We start from the raw sequence: 21307 nt of genomic DNA, 5'->3' as shown, positions 1-21307 counted from the left end.
GAATAATTAATATCACAGTCAATATCAAGTTCCTCTTTCATCAACTGAGTAAGCTTATTTTTCCGTTTTATCTACCGGCCAAAGAGACGTCATTTCTACTTCTCCATCGGTCTGAGCAAAAACCGAAGTTTTCATAATACTTATATCCTTTAACCTTTCATTCTTCCCCCTTTCCCATCCACCCCAGACCCATTTGTCATTAGTTACCAACTTCTCCCCTAACCGTATCGTTTCTCACGCGGAATATCTGGGTCATGACCGTGACAACCCAATTGACGGAATAATAAATTACAAAATTCCAAACGTCAAACCCACTTAAAGAGTATAATTCAGTTTTTTTTCCTATGAATCTGACAGATTACCAGCTCTATCCTTTTTTATCTTATCTTAATCCTCGAAATTACGAAGGGTTTAGAGGCACCACTGGGCCACTGGTAATATTTACTTGTGTCAAGTTCTGCAATTCAATAACAAAGAGAGTAAGATTTTGTTACGCGGCCGAGCGGAAATATGAGTAATAAATTCCAGTGAGATAAGATCGCAACTGCGGGTTACAAGTAGCTTCAAAATTTGCATTCGCACCAAGGGCTAGTTTCGATATCACGTTAATTACACCGCAATGGCTTCTGCTATTAGCTCTTTTGTCATTCCAAGGGAAAATAGCAATCATCCAACTTGTAAACTTTGCCGCAGCACAGAACTGAACAACAACGTCAAACTACTTGGCTGTCTACACGAATTTTGTGAAGCATGTCTCAAGAAATTCCTGGTCGAAAATTCTGTTATTTGCCCTCACTGTGGGAAGCGAATGCAACTTGGCGATCAAGGAATAAATGGACTTCCATCTCATGCGTTTTATGATCAAGTTAAAGACATCAAGAATTGTGATCAGTGGATTCGACAACGGAGGGACGCCTTTTGTTGGGAGATGTAAACAAAGGACTACTTACAATGGTTTTACACTTTGTTTCGTACACATCACAAGATCAGGAAGAGAGAAGTTAATTCTAATTTTTAAATAACGTGTTTCAGTCCCTGAATTCCAGTAGTCTTACAAAAGACTTTAAAAGCTAGAAACGAGAAACAGCTGCCACTGGCAATAGACAGTAGACAAGCACATTTCAACGGTGGATAATTAACTCATGTTACCCATAAGTTCGTAAAACTATAAAGGAAGAGAGTTCTTTAAGTTAGAAAACTTTTAGATTCGATTATCTTGTAAACCTTTATGAATGAAGTTTCCGCTTTATTTTCCATTCTGAAAGTACAGATGACTTTGAAACATACAGAGCCGAGGAAGCTTGACCCTAAGTTAAACGACCTTTACCTAATTTGAATAACAACCTTGTGTATCTGATAAATTGTTTTGAGTTTGTAGACATTGATAAGCCATTGATTTATATATGCATCTGCTAGATTTAAGAACTTTGATTCAGAAATAGTTTTGAAAGGGTTTGCCATCAGCTGGAAAAGCTATGAACCAGTTCAACTTCCTGTGTCAAACTCGATTGCGTTTCAGACGTAAGTGAGAGGTTTGGTACCCTGAGGGGTCAACAAGCTATTGTGCCAAATCTTGTTGAGATATATTTCTTTCGTCATTCAATCCAAAAAGGTAAACATGAACATCAAGACCGCCAAATTTTACGCTCGAACAGGATTTTACATAATGGGAAATTTCTAGAATACATTTTGGTCCATCCAGATTCTCAAAATCTCGCCTAGGCCAGAGAGGGGGGAACACTTCGCCCGACAAAGTAGGAGGATTTTTCGTGTCGATTTAATAACCACTGAGATAATCTTGAAATTTAATATAAAATTCTTTTAAACTTAAACCAATTATGCCATTTTTTTTTTGCGTCTAATAAGGGCAAAAAAAAACTACCAACTACAGCTTCTTTTCCTATTTCTTTTTCTATCCAATTTTGAACCTCAGTTTGACAATTTAAGGCTATTTGAAGCACTGCAATGGACCAAAGAAAGATAAAGCTTTAATTATAGCTTGATTTTCTCTTGACTAAACGTCTTCAATCATTTCTGCGTGTTGCCATTTGACGGTTCATTATGTGATGGGTTGGAGGGATCGTTGTCGCCTTCGTCATGCTGCTGTATTAATTTACCACAGTATGTTAAGAGCTCGAAATAACAAAGGCGAGAAATACTAATATCTCACACCTCAATGAAGCTTACAACTCTGATAATTGGAAGAAAATAGTGAGAATACGAGAACACGAGAAAAAAGTGAGAAGAAACATGTGTGAATGAAAAAGAAAAAAAAAACTGTTACAGAGTATAAGCTGGCAAGACGAATTATGACAAATTACCAAGAACAAAAATCAAAATTACAAAGTCACCCAATATCGTGCAGGTAAGAAATATACATTACATCAACTAATGAAGTAAGCTGTTTCATTGCCTTCGATCGGAAGTTTGTGAAAATAAACCAAATATTGTGCAAACAAATCATAACAGCGACGAAAAAAACTTTTGTTCCAGCTTATTGGAAGTTTATCGCGTTTATGAAAAATAAATGTTTGGGCAGCTGAGAAAAACTAATTAAGACAAACAACGAATAACTCAAAAGGGATAAATTTCAAGGCTTAAAATGAGATCTTTCCCTTAAAGTATAATTTGACAGCCTGTCAGTCAATAGTGCAAGAAAAAAATCAAGTCAAGAATAAACAATACATATAATAACGCGGTTTTGTCAAGGTGAGTTCAGTAATTGCCTTTATCTGCAAGTTTTGGGGGCTGTTTAGGGCCTAAATTTTTAGAAAACGGGAAGAATCTTTTTTTTCCGCTGAAAAATTGAAACTGAAAATGCAAAATTCATCTCGACTTTGCTGGAAGATGGATTTGTCATTTGAAAGTATTTCATCGACGATACTGGCCTTGTTAAACATTATCTCTGGCGTTTTAGCTGTGAGCAGTAATCTGTTAGTTTTAACGGCTATTTCCAAGTTTTCTGCTTTGAGGACAGTGTCGAACTTTTTCATTGCTTCCCTTGCTGTGGCTGATATATCAGTTGGAGTGCTAATGAATCCAGTTTATGCCTCCATCTTTATCGTAAATGCAACGGAGAATAATCATCCACTGAGAGTCACAGAGCACTGGTTGTGGCTTCAAACCACTGTAGTGTCAACTTTTACTCTAACGGCTGTATCCATTGAGCGCCATATCGCTGTTACAAAGTGCTTCCGCTATACCGAGATTGTTACACTTAATCGCTGTATTTATGGCATTGCATCGATATGGATTTTCTCCATTCTGTATGCTTCTCAAAGGTTTTTATTTCACGGCGATGAGGATCTTCCATCACTGTGGATTTGCACCACAATATTGACTGTATTTCTTCCTTTTTTTGTCATTTCGTATTGTTACGTTTACATCTTCAAGGCTGCCCGATCACAATGCATACGCATAGCGGCCGATAACAGCCTCTGCAAAGAAGTTTTGAAAAACAAGAAAGCTGCCTGTACGCTGTGCATAGTGATCGGTCTTTTTGCTTTGTTATGGCTGCCGAGTCTCGCGCTGTCCTTGTGGCATATTTCGGTCGCGGATCCTTTGGAAAGACAGTGCATTGACTACTTGTGGTTTTGGGCGGCATTTCTGTCATTCACTAGCTCGTTTTTCAATCCGTGGATCTATACAATTCGGACGAAAGAGTTCCGAATGGCTTTTCTGAAAGTATTACGAGTCAAATCAAAGTCTTGAGAAATGAACATCTGCGGACTACAATTCAAGTGATCACGATGACGATGAATCAGCAAGCATGTCTACTGTCCAGTTTTAGAGAGGAAAACTTATTCGTTAAGCATGCAGAAGAAAGTCCGATTTACTGACCCTTTTGGAGTGATGATGAAACTTCAAAAGTTTGTGAACAAACAAAATGTGGCATAACACAAAACTGTAAAACATATTTAAAGAGGCTCTTATTTTCCTTAGAAGTAGTTTTATTGGTAGCATTATTATGATATCATATTATTGTTAACTTGGAAACTTAGTGAAGCTAGCGGAAGTCCAGTAATTGCATTATATGGCTAAAAAGAGATGGCGCACAGCCTAGTTACCAAGCTCTCTCTCTAGTTTCCGTTTGCGCAAAGCTTTGTATTATTGGAAGAGCAAGGCCAATCTCTCTACTTGACGTCAACATTGCGTCATGGTCTACGATGGGGTCCAGGTTAGACCGAACCAAAACGGGGAAGTCACTAGGATGGATTGGATTCACAACTAATGAAAAGAAGCAGTTCTTTAATGAAAAGTAGCTATGTAAAGTTCACGGAAGAACGGGAATTACCTTACTACAAAACAGTCTTGTCCAATATATTCGATGCATTTTAATTATGTAAGTTTAATGAAAAATTCTGTCAGCTCTGGGTAAAATAAACAATAACAAATGACTGTATGATTGCTTAGACGACCGCATCTAAGATTAGAATTATCACTTACTTGACATTAATAAAGTATTTTCTAAAAGTGATTTAAGTTGAGTATTTCACGAAGAAGTCGACAAGTTTACTCGGTAAAATAGTATTTATACAAAAGCGGAAAAAGCGGAAATTGATGTCATACATGATGTTATGATTACGTGCTAACTCCGAGAACTTTTAATTGTTGTCTACGAGTTCAAAGCTGTGCTTGCAAAATTGACATTTATCTTTATTAAAATTATTCATTGTATCTCGTAAAGGCCTCTTGTGGAGGCTGATTCCTAAAAAAGAAAGCAACCATTTTATGACCATCATAAGCTGCATAACTTTGTAAAGAGACCAGCAAGACTTAATAGCGACACAGTGCGAATAACGCGAGCTATTGCTGATTACACTCCAATAAAACTTTTCTGAAATCACAAAATTAATTGTTCCTTTCAATTTACACAGGTTTTTAGTATAATGTATAATTTTCTCCCTAAAAAGAAAAGGTTTATAACTTTGTGTCGTACTCCCCTGATAAATTGGTCATATCAACTCCAGCTGAAACATTAATAATTACTAAAGAAGGGGCTTCTTTGTAATTATTTTCTGTACAGCAGGCAATCTTCGATTTTCCACAGAAAATAGCATGTAAATCTTCACGAAAAGCCTTGTTGTAATAAGCAAATATTAGGGGATTCAAAATTGAACTCGCTAAAGAAAATGTTATAGATATGGGCTCAAGAAGCAAAAAAATGACGACTGCAGAGTCCAACTCCATACTTCCTGTGGAGCCTTCATTTTCATCTTCTTCAGAGACATAGCTTGTAGAAAGAAAGGTTTCCATGGTCTTTAGGATCAGTTTTGGACCCCATGTTATGAAATAAGTAATAACAATCAAAACCATCATTTTGACAACTCGTATTTTTACTTTTGCCATGTTTTTGTTGATAATTTTGTTGCGCGCTCGACTCCACAACACACTTACTATTCTGCCGTAAACAACTCCCATAAAAATCAGAGGAATTATAAACGAACATGCGAAGAAAACAGTTACGGAAATCTGAAATGGCAGGCCATGTTTATCTTCACAGTTCCCAGATGTTTCCAAGGTTTCTTTGTTCACATGGACTACCCACTCTGTGCTGTGTAAAACTGGCGCTGAACAGATTGCTGCGTAAATCCATTTTAAAATAACCACATTTCTGCTGTGTTTCCAAGTTATTCTTCTTGCTCTAAACGGATGAACAATGTGAATGTAGCGATCAAATGCAATTCCAGCAAGAAGAGCAAATGTAACTGCCAAAGTGGTGTATTTACCAAAGTCGATCAATTTACATGTAAAGTTACTGCCACTGAGTTCCATTGGTAACAAATCTGGGATGGAAACAGCTCGAAAGAGAATATCTGTAATTACTAAATTCAGTAAGTGAAAATTCGAAAAGCTCTTGAAACATTTCCTCTTACGGATCAAAATACAGCAGACTATAGCATTCTCGACTAATCCACAAATCACTAAAATCCAACATATCACAAAGAGGGCACCAAAGTTCTCATCGTTCTCTGACAAAAAAGGTGCATTTTCGTTGCTGAAATTTTGCCCCTCTGAGAAATTCCGCCCCATTTCTTTCTTGATCTTTATTTCGTTGTATCCTTGCCTCTACTTTTGTGCGTCTTACTTTTCAGAACCTCGTGTTTTATACTCACCACACGTAACTGTTAGAAGGCAATTTACTAATTTAAAAGCCGAGATAGATAATGTTAACCGCATTTCGCTGGTATTGCGCTGTGCACAATTATAGAACCTGCTACATATTAACTTTTATCTGTTAACTAAGTACAAAAGGAAACGTCACGACATATAGATTATAATTTATGTTTTTTTTTTTGGGTAAACACGCGACGAAAATAGAAAAAAGTAAGGCGTGGATATGAACCTTCGTGATACGTAAGTTTCTGTTTGTGGACACTGTAAGCGTTAAATAATAGTCATATTTTGAGGAAAAGCTTCTTACAGCAACTTGTAATAGTTTTGTCAAATGACGCAGGTGTAAATCACTTCGGGACACTGCAGGTGATGTGAACTTGACACAAATGGAAATAAAACGAGTGCTGCATTTCATCAAATATTCCCACTTTGCTTTTGTAATACTCTTTTAATATCATAAACTTTCAAGACTGAACTTCTTCTTTTTCAAAAGATACCTAATGTGCTTTTTGTAAACAGAGATAAGATGATTAATCTCGTCGATTGGATAATCTCTTCCTTGAATTAATAAAAAATGTACGAGACAGGTGTATTTCATTAGAGCAGTCATTTTCGCTCCGTCAGTTTTCCGCATCCTCACGGGTAAATACCCTAATAATCGTATGACAAATATAATTTACATTATTCTGCAAAAATTACGAGTATTTATCCTGATGCTTCTTTTCCAAGCCCTAAATCATCTCATTTCTCTGATTATCAGCAGGTAAATTAACGCAAAAATATTACCGCTTTCAGTATGATGACATTTTGTGCGTCAGTTGAAGAGCAGGATCCGAAAACAAATAATCAGAAATTGTAAACATTTTAAAATAACTTTTCATACACGTGAATTCTCTCTTTTTTTAACTATGGCCTATTTCATGAAGCGTATGGGTAGAGGTCATAAACTGAAGTCCGACTTGATCGACTTTGGTAAATACACCACTTTGGCAGTTACATTTGCTCTTCTTTCTGGAATTGCATTTGATCGCTACATTCACATTGTTCATCCGTTTAGAGCAAGAAGAATAACTTGGAAACACAGCAGAAATGTGGTTATTTTAAAATAAATTTACGCAGCAATCTGTTCAGCGCAAGATTTACACAGCACAGAGTGGGTAGTCAATGTGAAGGAAGAAACCTTGGAAATATTTGGGAACTGTGAAGATAAACATGGCCTGCCATTTCAGATTTCCGTAACTGTTTTCTTCGCATGTTCGTTCATAATTCCTCTGATTTTTATGGGAGTTGTGTACGGCAGAATAATAAGTGTGTTGTGGAGTCGAGCGCACAACAAAATTATAAACAAAAACATGACAAAGGTAAAAATACGAGTTGTCAAAATGATGGTTTTGATTGTTATTACTTATTTCATAACATGGGGTCCAAAACTAATCCTAAAGACCATGAAAACCTTTCTTTTTGCAAGCTATGTCTCTGAAGAAGATGAAAATGAAGGCTCCACAGGAGGTATGGAGTTGGACTCTGCAGTCGTCATTTTTTTGCCTCTTGAGCCCATATCTATAACATATTTTAAACACAGAACTCAACTGCCTTTTGGAATATACTTTTCTCAACAATAACCACCGAAAGTCAAAATTTGTCTGTAAGATAACATATCCTCATAGAGAAAGATGTTTTTCGTCTTGTCACGAGCGTGGTACAAAGAAAAAAAATCTGAATCCCCCTGAGGAATCAAACCTCAGACCTCTGATGCTCTAAATGCTCTACCACTGAGACTCTACGGTGAGCGAGGTGTATTACGAAGTTCATACGATAAGCGTCCTGCATACTGCTAAGATCAACAATGTCGATAGCATCAGCATCATGTATGTCATCATGTTCAGCATCATGTTTATAAATAGAATAAGAGAGATGGTAAGTTTTGAGCTCGGTAAAGAAATAGAGAAAGATGTAATTCGTCTTGTCACGAGCGTGGGACAAGGTAAAAATTTTGAGTAGAATTCTAACTCAGAATTTTTTCTTTGTCTCACGTTCGTGACAAGACGAGAAACACCTTTCTTTATTTCTTTATTGAGCTCAAACCTCACCATCTCTCTTAATCTGTTTATATCCCTCATTGTTATCATTTATGTATTGATATGTAGAGTAGGTTTTATCATCGAAGAAGTAAGAAACATTAATTGTTCACATTTGCATTTAAACTACATTTCTCAAAGTAAACAACAGGTGGCCAAATTATGACTGTTCTTTTTTAAATTTGTCTAAGGATTGGAACGCCAAAATTTAGTCGTCGACCAAATTCAAACGACGGATTTGAGTAAGATTTCCGCACAGTTCCATACCTCATTAGATTCACATTTCCTGGACAAAGGAAACAATGGCGAAAACAATAGATTGCCTTAGGACTACGGCTTTGTTTTACAAAAATATGGGTATTCGGAAATGTTTCTTGGATTTGCACTGCCACACACGAAAGTGTTGATTACCTGTAAACCAGCCAGAGTTTCTTTGATAAATCATCAATTTTCGTAGAGTACAGTTTCTGCACCTTAACCGCAAAACGATTTGCTCGACGTCGAGACTCGGTTCGTTTTTGGAATATTTATTTTTAATTAAAAAACTCATTAATAATTCATAAGCCCATTAACCTATCAAATGGTAGATAATACATCACGTGCAGTGACTTTATATCGATAAACCTCATCCTTATTAGTATGCGGTGTTTTATCAGATATAAAGACACTGCACGTGACTTATGAATATTAATTAATTATCAACACAGAAACTGACACAACAAATGGTGGGAACATATTTAATGTTCTTTCAACAAATTTCACACAGTAAATTTACTTGGTAAAATTTCCGCACAGCCCCATACTTCATTATGCATTCAGTTCTTGAATAGAGAAAACAATGATTAAAACAATACACTGCCATTGGGAAAACAGATTTGTTTTACAATAGTATGGGGCTGTACGGAAATTTTACCATTTACTTTTACACCAAATTAATAGTACAGTTGTGAAATACACATCTGGAAAAATTCTCTATTCCATTAGTACAGTAATCTGGTAAAGGCATATTAGACAATACATCATCACAATGTTTTTCTCGTATGCTAATTTCTAACGTTCACAAAAGCATAATTGTTATGAACTCTCTTGACACACGCTTTTCCAAGAATGTTTTTGAAGCCGTTCAAAAAACTCGCAGCACGTGTTTTATCGGGTCAAAAACCACTCGGCTACGCCTCGTGGTTTTAAACCCGATAAAACACTCCTGCTCGTTTTTTAAACATTACTTAAATTTCTGAGGCGAGTGTAACAGAGTTCGCAGCCTAACTGCGCGGCCTACGTCGTGGTATCACGAGTTTGCTCGGCTAAAGGCATAACGATGTGTTTACGTTTCCCAAAAAATTTCGCGCCTTTCATTCTACGAAAAATGTTGTATACTTCCTCTTTAAAGCTAGCGTTGTAAAAGCTAAATATCAGGGGGTTTAAAATGGAACTCATCAAAGACAACGTGTCAGATATGCCCTCAAATAATTGTAATGACTCATATAGTTCCTCGTTATCTGACTCTAATTCTGTCGAGCCTTCTCCCTCAACTTCCTCAGAATTTCTTCCCTCGAGAGAAAAAACTATCACAGTTCTAACAATAAGATATGGACCCCAGGTAATGAAATATGTAAGGACAATCAACACCATCATTTTGACGACTCGAAGTTTGGTCTTGATCATGTTTTTGTTAGATATCTTGGAACGATCCCGACGCCATAGGACAATCACAATTCTATTGTAAACAAATCCCATGAAAACCAAGGGAACGATGAACGCACCAAAAAGGAATACAGCTAAGGAAATCTGAAACGATAGGCCATGTTTGTCGACGCAGTTCCCAAATTTGTCCATAGTTTCCTCGTTTACTTCAACAGTCCACACTGTGCTGCTCAAAAATGGCGCAGACAAAAGCCCTCCGCAAACCCACGAGAGTACTATCACATTTCTACTGTGTTTCCATGTAATTGTCCTGGCCCTAAACGGATGAACAATGTGAATGTATCGATCAAACGATATTCCCGCCAGAATAGCAAATGTTACCGCCAAAGTAGTGTGTCTACTGAAGTCGATCAATTTACATATGAAGTCGCTCCCGCCAATAATTTCTCCTGGCAGCAATTCCGGAACAGAAACGGCTCGAAAGAGAATATCTGTAATGGCCAGATTTAATAAATGAAAGTTGGAAAAGCTTTTGAAACATTTCCTCTTCTTGCGAATCAATATCCAACAGACAAAAACGTTTTCCAAAACTCCACACAGCACTAAAACCAAACCAAGCACAAAATGTAGACCATATTGGTTTCTATTTTGGTCGACGAGCTCTTCATGGCCACTAAATGTTCTTCCATCGTCAAATTCGGTGAAATTTAAGTCTTCTTCATCTTTCCAATCCATCTCAACAAACTTAATGATAAAATGAGGCAACAGGGCTAGAAGGTTAACAGAATAAGTGAATTTTTTTCCCTGTGGATAAGCTTTTGTCTTCAACCTCGGCAATCTCCAAGCTGAATATGGCGTTTCAGTATTAAGAGAGTGTCTCTGTAAGAGCGGTTCGGTCGACGACGCGAGTGGTTTCCAGCTTATCAAGTGTTTACATCAGGCTATGTAAACACGGAAACCATTTTTTCATTTCTTTTATAAAATAACTAATGAAAGAGGAACGAAAACCGTGATTACATACGCTCATGTAAAATGGTTTTATGGCCAATCAGAGCGCGCGTACTGCATATGTCTCAGGACATTCAAAAGCTGTTTGGAGTTATTATTCCAGTTGAATCTGGTAATCTTCAGTAACATTTTCTGTTATATATTTTTGTCACGTGACATATTTGCTCGAAAAGAGAAGAAATTATTTATTAGATGAAGGGTACCTAAGTGCACATCACGTTGAAAAAACATGGATCTATGTGTAAGTGCTTTTAATTGCAGATGGAAATATGTACAATGTTGCTTGGTTGATAATCAATAATGTGTTTGTAAAAGGTTAAATCACCTGACATCGCAATACACTTATTCATGCGCACGGTTCACAATTATTTGCGGTCAGTTTTCCTCATGCGATCAGTTTGTATGATTCTCATTAACCAGTATGATTAAATTTGCAGACTAAAACACCCCTTATTTGATTAAGAATAATAAAAGTAAACAGTGCATCACGGTTTTCAATTCCTGATGGATGCTACTGGGCTTTACTTTCACTGAGAAATTTGCAATCGCTTACCTCAGCTCTCTGTGTCCCATGCCGTAAGAGGCACAAGAAAAAAGTTGATGATAGTGAGTCTTGGCTGAGACAAGAAGAATCAGAGAAGAATCTACGGTCCCCAGAAACGCCACTTTTAAACACGAGACAACTAAGGTAAATTGAATTAAGTGGTATTTGTTTTATTGAAAACTATCGTTCAGGTTATAAGATACGCGAATAACTCTCCCCACCGATTTTTTCTTATATTCTGTTAATCAAAAGTTTCAATAATTATAAAGGCTTTCTTGTTGATCGTCTTAATAGTAACAGTTTCCAGGGTCCAAGGGGAGCAAAAGAGAGAACAATTTTCTGTGTAGTTAGGTAAGGCGACATGCCGGCTTTATACTTCTTCCGGCGTGAAAACGATAATGATGACAACAATGGGTTAAAAGCACCGTCCGCTACTGATGACGATTATTATAGTTATAAACAAATCTCAGTTAAAGTCCTGAAAAAAATCTCAGGGGGTCCTTTTCACTTTCACTGTTTTCACTCAGAGGCTGGTCATCGGTCACGTTTATGAGGTAAACATACCGATCGATTCCTGATCACCGTGCTTGTCGATCGGAAAATCAAAATAATGAGCGTGATATTGCCGCGAAGATGAAGCAGTTGTGTTATTTGATTCGTACTTCACATTCGAGTCGAAGCTTGGGTGGCACAGGTTATTTCTTATGGTGGAATCGACGAGGGGAATTCGAACACTAGTTGTAGTGTTTGAATTGTTGGAAGAAATGGTCGCACGGGGATGGTAAGTTTAACGAACAATTTCAAATTTTGCCGCTTGAATTGAAAGTAAAGTTCATTTGAATTGCTTTCGTATGTATTTCTGACGGTTTTAGATCTACCTGCTTGATTTATATCGGTTACGCTTCATGTTGACAAGTCCCTCAAAATGGCGGCCAAACTTGTAGATTGCCAAAAATTAGGTAAGTTCACGGAGTTATAAAGTTCTCGTAAAGGTCGGGCCGCAAAGTTTTTTTCTGTAGTTACCTTTTCTATGGCACTTACTTCCTGGCTATGTTAGTTGGATCAGTTATGAACGCCTCACTTTTTCAAAAATTTACCTTGAATTTGATCGGTTTTGGCGCGTGTGATTTAGGCGATCCCATAAGGTGTCATTCAAGTCTTCCTGTTTCCTTGATTGAAACGTGATGTTTGCGAAAGTCGCCTCGATAGATAAGATAAAGTCAATATACATGGCTGTGGTAGTTGTTTTTTTCTGAGTTCCGTAGTTTTTTGTAAATTGTCCTCCAAAGTTGTATGAAATTAAAGTCTTGAAAAGTGTCCGACAAGCCTTTGCTCGAGTGAAAACTCCGAAAAGTAAAGAGATCCGATCAAACTGATTGTTGTTTTAGTATAGGTACATGAATGTCTTACAACACACAAGAAACGAGCGAAATCCGTGTCTCAAGCAAAATCGACCGGACCGCTCTTACAGAGACAATCTCTTAAAATCCTTAGTAATTTTGACATTCAACTCACCTGTGGATGATCGATACTGCAAATTCTATTTGAAAAAACAATATGCCAGGAGGCAATCGCCATCATTCTCGTACATATTTTCCCAGCATCTAACACTAATAGCACCGTCAAATCGATTAAATACACCTTACGTCAAACAGCTTTCAAAAATAACCATTAGAAAACTTAACAGCTGTCGTAGCCAAATGGAGGTAAGATTATAAGGTGTTTTAAAATGGTCACGTCATTTTGATAGAAACACTAATTTTTTGATAGATCACAGCTTCCACAATTTACGTTTCCCCCCCTTTAATTTCACATTAAAGTAAAGTTTAAATAGTTCTCCACAATTTGTGATCGTTTTTTGATAATTTTTTCAATAATGGAGGTTACCATAGAAACAATACAGCCTTTCTAATTAACCCCTACTATTTCTACATCTGCTTATGTATACGAAAATCAGCTCTCAAAATAAATCTCTCTGTAACGATGTCATAAAAAGTTGTACATACAGTTTGGAGCCATCTCACTTTTTTTTTGATCGGTTAATCATGGTGGCTCTCTTGGAAAAAAAATGAATTTTTAATACGCTGATTGCAATTTAAAATATGTGGGTCAAAGAACTCGTTTTTTTAGTTATGAATACATAGCACTAAAATTAAAGGCGCTTCTAAGGAGCTATAGTATCGCTGTGGTAACCAAGCATGTCATAAAGAATGATTAAAACAATGCATATTATTTTAGCACATTTTTAAAAGGAACAAACGAAAAGTTGTGGTGGTATCGATGCATCAAATAATTTCAGTTTTAAACTGATAAAACTATTTCGAGAGAAGAAGTATACAACGCCTAAGAAAACGTCGATTGGAAAAATAAACCAACATTTGTCTGACTTTCATTTAATAACATGTGATAGCCTGGGTGGCTGGCGCCGAAATGAAGAGGAGACGGGGGAGGGGAGAGCTAATTCGAGTGTGGATCGCGAACGTTGAGGTCTTAGCGTTCCAGCTTAATGTTCCCTTTACGGTATCAAATGATTACTTCCGTCTGGGCAGTCGTAACGTCAGTCATTAATACCAACAACGGCCCTTCTCAAGACTACCCTCACCCGAACGAACAAACTACACGATCAAATGTTACCCCCGGGTTCAAAATATTTACGGTATCTACTCTGTGCGCTGGCTTAAGGCAACACTCCCATGGCTAACGTCGAGCTTCCATTGGAAGCGTGAATTATTTCACGTCAGCGCTCCCGTTCTGAGATTAAGCCGCAAATTTGGTGATCTCGCACTACTTGCACAATTGGTTTCCAAAAATAATTCCACATATACAAAGCTCACCTACAGTGCTTTAATTCAAATACAAAATTCTTCTCCAACATGTCCTCGTTCACATGACCTTCGCACTTGGCATAAATTTCTAGGAGATTGTCGGTTTTCGTGATGAAAGCGTCTAAGAAAAAAGGGGCCACTCCTGATCCTCTTACACTAAACGGGTCTCTTCAAGCTGACAATAGTAAAATTCAACAATTGGCATCACTGAGTCGTTTCTCGATTGATTATTGACAGAAAACAAAACTAGAATTCAGTATGTGAGCACGCTCTTATTTAAGCTTAGGCACGAGCGGCGAAGCCCGCTCGGATCAGTTTCGCGGGAAACCTTAGGAAATCCGTGGCTTACTCGAACACATCATTAACTTGATTCGGTACATGTCCCTTGAGGTACATCTTCGGTCGTTTACTACCACTTTTCTACTAAAAACTTTATTTTTTCGATTTTCAATTATCTAATCGTGATGATTACTTCTGAGGTAAGTGTTCGCTACCTACCTCTTTAACTAATGCACAATTCAAATGTAATTAAAATGTCCTTAAAAGCCTGCCTGCGGCTTAAACAGCTTGCGCTCGGTATAAATTAAACAATGATCGCCAGTTAACGTTCTTCAAACAGACCGCACAATTACATTTTTCATAAACACAATATCTTTCGCATTTTACAACTTCGTTTCTAGACAATCTTCTGTAATTACTGCTCCGTTTTCTAACGAGTTATTATTTCCAACAGCTCTCGTGTTGTCTTCTTCCATCAAGACAATTTCGGTAGTTTTCATTATTTCAACTGAACGGACAGTTTTCTTTTCAAAATTTTTCGGTTTTTTTGCCTTGTGCTTGCATTTTTGAAAAATGTTAAAACACTTTCCTCCACAACAACATTTCTTGAGATCTACTCGAAAAGACTTACTGTAATAACCAAAGATTACGGGATTCAGAATCGAACTTGTAAATGTAAACGCATCTATGATATCGTCAATGATTAGTAACTTTATGTAGTATTTCTGCGCTTCTATTTGGGATTCGTAGGAAATTTCTTCTCCCTCCCAGAAATAATCGTCTTCCAGAGAAATAACCTCGAAAGCTTGAAGGCAAAGCCAAATCAGTCGTGGACCCCAGCTGATGGAATAAGCCAATACAATAATGACCATCATTTTAACGGCTCGAACCTTTGCTTCGGCTAGTTTTGAATTGATCACTTTACTTCGCGCGTGCTGCCAGAGACTTTTCAAAACCTTGCTGTATGCCACAGCCATAAGAACTAAAGGGATTAAAAATGCAAACACGAGAAACACAGTGGAGGAAACTTGAGATGGAATGCCCAAAATGGGAAGACATATCTCGTATACTGACCTGTCCGTCAGATTCCAATCCAATTTAGTGTATTTCATACTGAACAGGATTGGCGATGAACAAAGTGCCGCGTACAGCCATGAAATCACCACAACATTTCGGCTGTGTTTCCATGTGATTTTCCTTGCTTTAATAGGACGAACAATATGTACATAGCGATCGAAAGCCATTCCTAAAAGCAGCGCGAATGTTACGGCCAATGTGGTGTAGGAGGAAAACGCGCCCAGCTTGCAAACTGCGTTGTTGCCATGTTCAACAGCAGTGTTTTCAATGGTAGCAAGCACTGGCGTAAGAGCTACTCTAAAAACTATATCAGTTAATGCAATATTGAAGAGGTGAAAGTTCGAAAAGTTCTTCGTTAATCTTTTCTGTCGGAGAAGAACACCACATACAGTACAGTTAGCAATGACACCCAGGAAGGCCAAGAGAAGTCGAACCGCAATGGCAGCGTCCAGAAATATATCGTACATCTGATATCCAGCGACGTATTCTTCCTCAGACAGCGAGGAGCGGTCATCTACGCCGTTGTCTTCACTATCGTTCATTGTGTGTTAATTGCAAAAGGAAAAAAGTTTTTGACGAGTTACAGCGCCACAAGTTAAGTCGGCAAGTTATGAGGCAACACTAAAGAGTTTTAAAAAGGACTGCCTTGCTTTGAAGGAAAAACCATTCACTTGGAACAATGAACATGAACACTACATGAAGAACAATTTACCTCCTGTGGTTTAAGTACTTTCGTTTGTATGGAAACAAAACCCTTGCGTAAAAAAATTCATCTTATACAGAAGTTATAATTCTTATGACCGCTTGTACACTGTCTCAAAGTGTTAATTACAGACAGAATGATGTGCTTGTTCAAATATAGGTACGAACGCATCAAAAAAACCATTTTGAATAGAGACTGAGATAAGGGCACGGAGTATTGCTGTTTGTAACAGATTATAACAACTGGCAGATTAATTATCAATTCCAATGACAATCACAACCATGTCTCTTTGGCAATTTCCCTAAAACAGTTCGAATCAACATTACTCTGTGAATGAACTTTAATTTCCAAGTACCTTGAGTTCCCTATGATGAATTTGTAGTCCTAGCAGCTGAATCCACGGAGTCACTAAAAAGGCTATTTCTATTCATGACAAATTACGTAGTTAACAATGGCCATAAGCAGATGAATTCGAACAGAGTAAATTTGACAAATTGCACGTACATGTCAAAGTGTGTCAACTGAAAAAATTATTATTTAAACAAAATTACCAGCATACTAATGACATTCGAAGTTTATTGAGAAACAATCGGAAGGAGTGATTCCTTCGACAAATACCTTTTTTGTTCAAAATGACAATTTGACGCCTAAATTGTTAATGAAACAAACTCAGCCTCACATACGAATCAGTTAATCTGGATATTGGGCGATTTTATAGTTTTCTGAATAAAATACCTCAAGGAATGCAAGAAATACTTCTAGAACCGCAAAAAAAAAAACAAACCAAAAAAAAACATAATGCCCTATAACGCAAAGAATACCATTAGGGCTTTAAGAAAGACCCCTAGAACAGTAAAAAATACCCCTTGGACTACTAGAAATACCCCTTCGAGTGTACAAAATATCACTTCATTACTCTTCACATTATTAGGAATTCCTCAGCCTGGGAATTCCTTTACCACAGAGGTAAGACATGACAATCCCATGATCGATGTATCAAAGACTTCTTTCATTACACTCTGGGAGTTTTACGTAATCCTTTTGTTTTCCTTTCAGCCCAAACGGTCACTTTACTAGAGTTCCTATGTGTATCTTCAATTACATTGGGGGCAACACTTCGATGAAGTATTTCAGTGGAACTCTAGTCTATTACAACGTATGAAGACAGACTTTAGATCACCATGTTAACTCCTGGAAATTACTGTATTTTCCCTATGAAAATATAAGCCCGTTCTAACAGGACATCTGCAAATTATTCTGTTCCCTAATCAGGAATATCATGCAATCTGCTCACTTCATCCAAACAGCTCCTCGAGCAGCAACAAAAGGCAAATGAACACGTAGTGTCACGCAATCCTTGGAAGATTTCGGCGCTGGTAATACGCAATGCTGTGTTTGCGCTTTCTTCCTGGAGGAATACCGCTGTGAAGTAAGAACTGTCACAAACGAAACAGTGTCCTGTGGGCGCAGCCAGTAGCGTGGTCACGTGGGATGGTAGCTCAAGGGACGAAAGTTTTTCAACACTGACTGACCGAACTATGCAAAGGAAATAACCATGGTAACGGAAGTCTTTAGAAGTAACAAGTTTTCAGTCACAAAAACACGGTCTTAATTTACCAATAAGAATTACAAATACAGAGATCACCAGAAGATCTGCAGAAGCATTGGTTTGTGGGAATAAAGTGCAAAACTATTCAATACCTGACCATGATGTTATAGGCACACTAAAAAACTATATGTTACAATAATCTAAATAATTTAAAAAGTTGGTGTGCAAAAAACGCTGCATTCATTGTGTGTATCGCAATAAAAATTATATTTTCGGTCCTACAGTGTAGGATCTAAAAAAAACTCTTGAACACACTTGGTTAATTGTGTGAGCACTCTGCAGAGAACAACAAAAATGCACATTTTACTGCACTGATCATATTTGTCTTTTGATTTGCGTGACCTTTTGCAACTCCTTATTTTTATGTCATTAATATGACTACCACACTTTTCCACCTTTCTGGAAAATTTTTGGTAGTTTGTACATTACCTAAAAATTCTGACTTACCCACTGGGTAATCTTGCCAGGCCAAGAACTCCAAAGTTTCATATTTAATTCAATGCCAGAAATCAAGTACATTTCGATTAAGCAAAACTTTTAATTATAAGTCACAACAACAATCAAACTAAAGACAATAAGATGTACTCACCAAAGCAGTGCACTTTTCTGAAGCACAACTCAAGGAGAGGAAGGATTCTTCCACTGCTCCCTTGAAGAATATTCCTTAAATTCAACACCTCCACCAATTCTGTCAAAAAAATATATTGCAACTGTAAAACATATTAGTTGTAAAAGTCTCCCAAAACTTGGAATATAATAATCTTCAATGAATTGGTAGCACCTTTACAAAGGAATGTAATTAAAATGATACTGCTTAGACTTAAATTCTCACCTTTAGAATCTCTCCCTGGCAGTCTGGCCAGCTCCTTAGTGGCACTAAGTAATCAAGAGAGAATGTTACTCAAATTTATGTCCCATCTCTAAGTCTAAAATAAAATATGAGAAGAGAACTTCCAGCTTGCTGTATAAAGGGGTCTGCAACTACTGTTCAGTACTCCTTTGGATTTTTCCACCTAGAATTGGCAACAGAGGCAATTTGAAATAAAAAAGCGATCAATTAACTAATGTAAATGACATTTTTTATCACATAATTTTGTAACTTTTTCCTTACACCACTCTTTGAGTGAATAAGTTCTTCATGGCCATAATTTACAATAATGTGGACCATCACAGAAGGTTATCAGGGTAAATTTGTTTCAAATTTGAAACACATACCAACCACTCAAGCCAATCATTTTTAAATCCTTCATTTTCAATAGTGTTGCTGGTAACAGCTGAAGTTTGGTATTGTGATCCAGTATCAGTGACTCCAGCGATGAGAGTTTATTCAAATCTGCGAAGTCACAACACAAGTAAAATTCTGAATCATGAAGATCTATATATGTATCATCCACTGAACTTGAAGGAAAAAAAACTTTCTTCTTGGAAGTACTATAAATTTCTTTTTAGCAGTTAAACATAGCCAAACTTGAATTATCTACAGGTATGTGGATTTAGGGATGCTAAAAGCTTACCTTGAGGCAAAGTACACAAATTATTTCCACTTGCATACAGTTCAGCCAGTCCTTGATGTGTCATTAATTGATGTGGAATCTTCTGAACTGCATTCCCATCAAACGACAGAATCTTGAGTGATGAACAGTTACACAGTTGCCATGGTAACCACTCAAGCTTGTTGTTCATGACATTGAGATCTCTCAAATTGGTGAGATTTCCAAGCTCTACAAACAACCAAAGAATCAGTGTGATTTGTTATTGTAATTCATCACTTTTCCTTGACAATGAAGCAATCAAGCACATCTTAAAAGTAAAAAGGCCTGCCTGGTCAGGGCTAAATCTAATCATCAAAAAATATAAACAACAATGTTCTTCTGACTAAAATAACAAGCCTACCTTTAGGTAAAAATGTCAACTGATTGTTGGCAAGTTCAAGGGAAGTCAGTGATTTCAGCTGACTGACAGCTGGTGTCAGGATCTTAAGGTGGTTGAAACTGACATTTAATTTTTCAAGCACTTGAAGTTTTCCAATCTCTACAAGCCAGAATAATATCGCATTTTCATCAGACTCCCATGCATGAACACCAGTATCTTTAAATTGCCTTGTCTCAGAATCTCGGCTGAATTGCATAAATCTCTGAAAATCTCATAAAATGTTTTTGATAAAAGCCTCATTAAAAATGTGCAAAACTAAAGTGGAGGCAAAATTAAGTTTGTATAAGAGACTGACTTTGGAATAACCTTAAGAATTAATGCTAGTGTAGCATGGAGTTCTTTGCATGGTCAAATGGTAATTTTCAAAAGATTACCACTATAGAATTATGAAAAGAAAAAATTGGTGAAGTTCATGTTTTCAATATTTTATAATCATGAAAAGGCTGACAAGAATTATTTACCATCTGGAAGGCGATGAAGGTAATTAGAATGTATATATCTGCAAAAAGAAAAACATCATAAATCAGATTAACTCAATACCACCTTTAAATTAGTTTGTTGCTATTAAAACCACTTCTTAACCCTGCAAGCATCTTAATTCTCTAACCTCCAGTTTAAATATGTGCCAAAACCATTTTTAAATGGGTCATAATCACAATAGAGAAGTCTATAAAATATACCACAGTACACCAACCCACTTAACTTGTTCAAAGACCTGTACTGACCCAGTTGATCTGAGTCAAAGTTAGCAAACTCAGGGAAAGTGGGTTACTTTATGGAGCAAAGGGAAACCTCAAAAGCTGATTTACTTAAATGAGAGTATTTGCTCATTTACTTAAAAACGATCTTCACATAAAGTTTACTTACAGCTCTACCAGATTTTCAAGCTTCCAGATATCTGCAGGCTAAAGTGTAAAAAGCAATGCGATAAATTCATGAGGAAATAGTTTTTCAAATGTTTTATTAAGCCTATTTATGGTTTCTTACCAGCTTGGTCAGAACATTTTGTTTGAGGTAAAGTTTCTTTATCCTGGACAAATTAAGAAGTTCCTCAGGCAACTCGCTAAGCTTACGATAATTCAAGTAGAGATTGGTATGTCCTTTGGACTGAGCTTCCCAAATTTCTTCATTTACAGACTCACACATTAAACTTTCCTGACCAAAATTGATGGAAGCGTGTCAGTTAGCCTATGTGCGAATACCAGCAGATGAAATTTAGCGCCTTTTCAATTGCTGGATTCCGTCGCCATGATAATCAACGTCCGTAAATTCGCGGGCTCAGTCAATAGCGACACACACTCAAATATGGCGGGCTCAAAAACATCGCCGCGAAATTATTTTCACTATTTAAATAAACCAAATTGTTTTGCCCAAACCTGTACGATTTTATAATCAGGCTGAAGGGGACAGGTGATGCTGAGATATCTTACAACGCAGAAGTTTGACAACAAATGACATGAACGCTCATGAACTAGATTGCAAATGTGAAGA

The 21307-nt window shown here is 37.1% G+C and overlaps 5 protein-coding genes across 7 annotated transcripts; 1 reads left to right on the top strand and 4 right to left on the bottom strand.

The window, feature by feature from the left end:
• The first annotated feature begins 354 nt into the window (after positions 1-354).
• On the top strand, positions 355-4510 carry LOC131790339 (beta-2 adrenergic receptor-like). The gene has a single exon (XM_066165951.1). The coding sequence runs from the start codon at positions 2818-2820 to the stop codon at positions 3709-3711; it is 894 nt and encodes a 297-aa protein (XP_066022048.1). The 5' UTR covers positions 355-2817; the 3' UTR covers positions 3712-4510.
• A 410-nt stretch (positions 4511-4920) lies between these two features.
• On the bottom strand, positions 4921-6033 carry LOC131790342 (C-X-C chemokine receptor type 2-like). Its single transcript, XM_059107540.2, has one exon. The coding sequence runs from the start codon at positions 6031-6033 to the stop codon at positions 4921-4923; it is 1113 nt and encodes a 370-aa protein (XP_058963523.2).
• A 3138-nt stretch (positions 6034-9171) lies between these two features.
• On the bottom strand, positions 9172-12988 carry LOC131790343 (QRFP-like peptide receptor). The gene is made up of 2 exons (XM_066165607.1): positions 12907-12988; positions 9172-10609 (listed from the first exon to the last, which is right to left on the bottom strand). Exon 2 carries the CDS (start codon positions 10572-10574, stop codon positions 9471-9473), a length of 1104 nt encoding a protein of 367 aa, XP_066021704.1. The 5' UTR covers positions 10575-10609; positions 12907-12988; the 3' UTR covers positions 9172-9470.
• Positions 12989-13572: 584 nt separating this feature from the next.
• LOC131790380 (galanin receptor 2a-like) lies at positions 13573-16624 on the bottom strand. 2 transcript variants are annotated; one of them, XM_066165982.1, is made up of 2 exons: positions 15570-16624; positions 13573-15335 (listed from the first exon to the last, which is right to left on the bottom strand). In XM_066165982.1, the coding sequence occupies exons 1-2, from the start codon at positions 16112-16114 to the stop codon at positions 14879-14881; spliced, it is 1002 nt and encodes a 333-aa protein (XP_066022079.1). In that variant the 5' UTR covers positions 16115-16624; the 3' UTR covers positions 13573-14878. The 2 variants fall into 2 exon arrangements, with proteins under 2 accessions (XP_066022079.1, XP_058963570.2); XM_059107587.2 differs by having other exon boundaries at positions 13573-16624.
• Positions 15964-21068, bottom strand: LOC131790382 (leucine-rich repeat-containing protein 28). Of its 2 annotated transcripts, XM_059107588.2 has the most exons (10): positions 20804-21068; positions 20684-20721; positions 20278-20315; positions 19778-19915; positions 19399-19605; positions 19100-19217; positions 18717-18760; positions 18474-18572; positions 16631-17811; positions 15964-16103 (listed from the first exon to the last, which is right to left on the bottom strand). In XM_059107588.2, the coding sequence occupies exons 1-9, from the start codon at positions 20960-20962 to the stop codon at positions 17540-17542; spliced, it is 1113 nt and encodes a 370-aa protein (XP_058963571.2). In that variant the 5' UTR covers positions 20963-21068; the 3' UTR covers positions 15964-16103; positions 16631-17539. The 2 variants fall into 2 exon arrangements, with proteins under 2 accessions (XP_058963571.2, XP_066022080.1); XM_066165983.1 differs by lacking the exon at positions 19778-19915.
• Positions 21069-21307: the final 239 nt, after the last annotated feature.

The sequence above is a fragment of the Pocillopora verrucosa genome, chromosome 4 (genome assembly GCF_036669915.1).
Source record: "Pocillopora verrucosa isolate sample1 chromosome 4, ASM3666991v2, whole genome shotgun sequence".
NCBI classification, from domain to species: Eukaryota; Metazoa; Cnidaria; class Anthozoa; order Scleractinia; family Pocilloporidae; genus Pocillopora; species Pocillopora verrucosa.
Note: the sequence above shows the minus strand (reverse complement) of the source record. Positions and strands in the feature narration are given on the sequence as shown.

Bases quoted from the DNA above. Each gene is read 5' to 3' on its own strand.
- LOC131790339 (XM_066165951.1), top strand. From the start codon at position 2,818: ATGCAAAATTCATCTCGACTTTGCTGGAAGATGGATTTGTCATTTGAA.
- LOC131790342 (XM_059107540.2), bottom strand. From the start codon at position 6,033: ATGGGGCGGAATTTCTCAGAGGGGCAAAATTTCAGCAACGAAAATGCA.
- LOC131790343 (XM_066165607.1), bottom strand. From the start codon at position 10,574: ATGGATTGGAAAGATGAAGAAGACTTAAATTTCACCGAATTTGACGAT.
- LOC131790380 (XM_059107587.2), bottom strand. From the start codon at position 16,114: ATGAACGATAGTGAAGACAACGGCGTAGATGACCGCTCCTCGCTGTCT.
- LOC131790382 (XM_059107588.2), bottom strand. From the start codon at position 20,962: ATGTGTGAGTCTGTAAATGAAGAAATTTGGGAAGCTCAGTCCAAAGGA. The intron at 20,316-20,683 runs GTAAGTAAACTT...TTCTTTTTGCAG, and splicing joins CTTGAAAATCTGGTAGAGCT to ATATATACATTCTAATTACC. The intron at 19,916-20,277 runs GTAAATAATTCT...TCTGGCTTGTAG, and splicing joins CCTTCATCGCCTTCCAGATG to AGATTGGAAAACTTCAAGTG.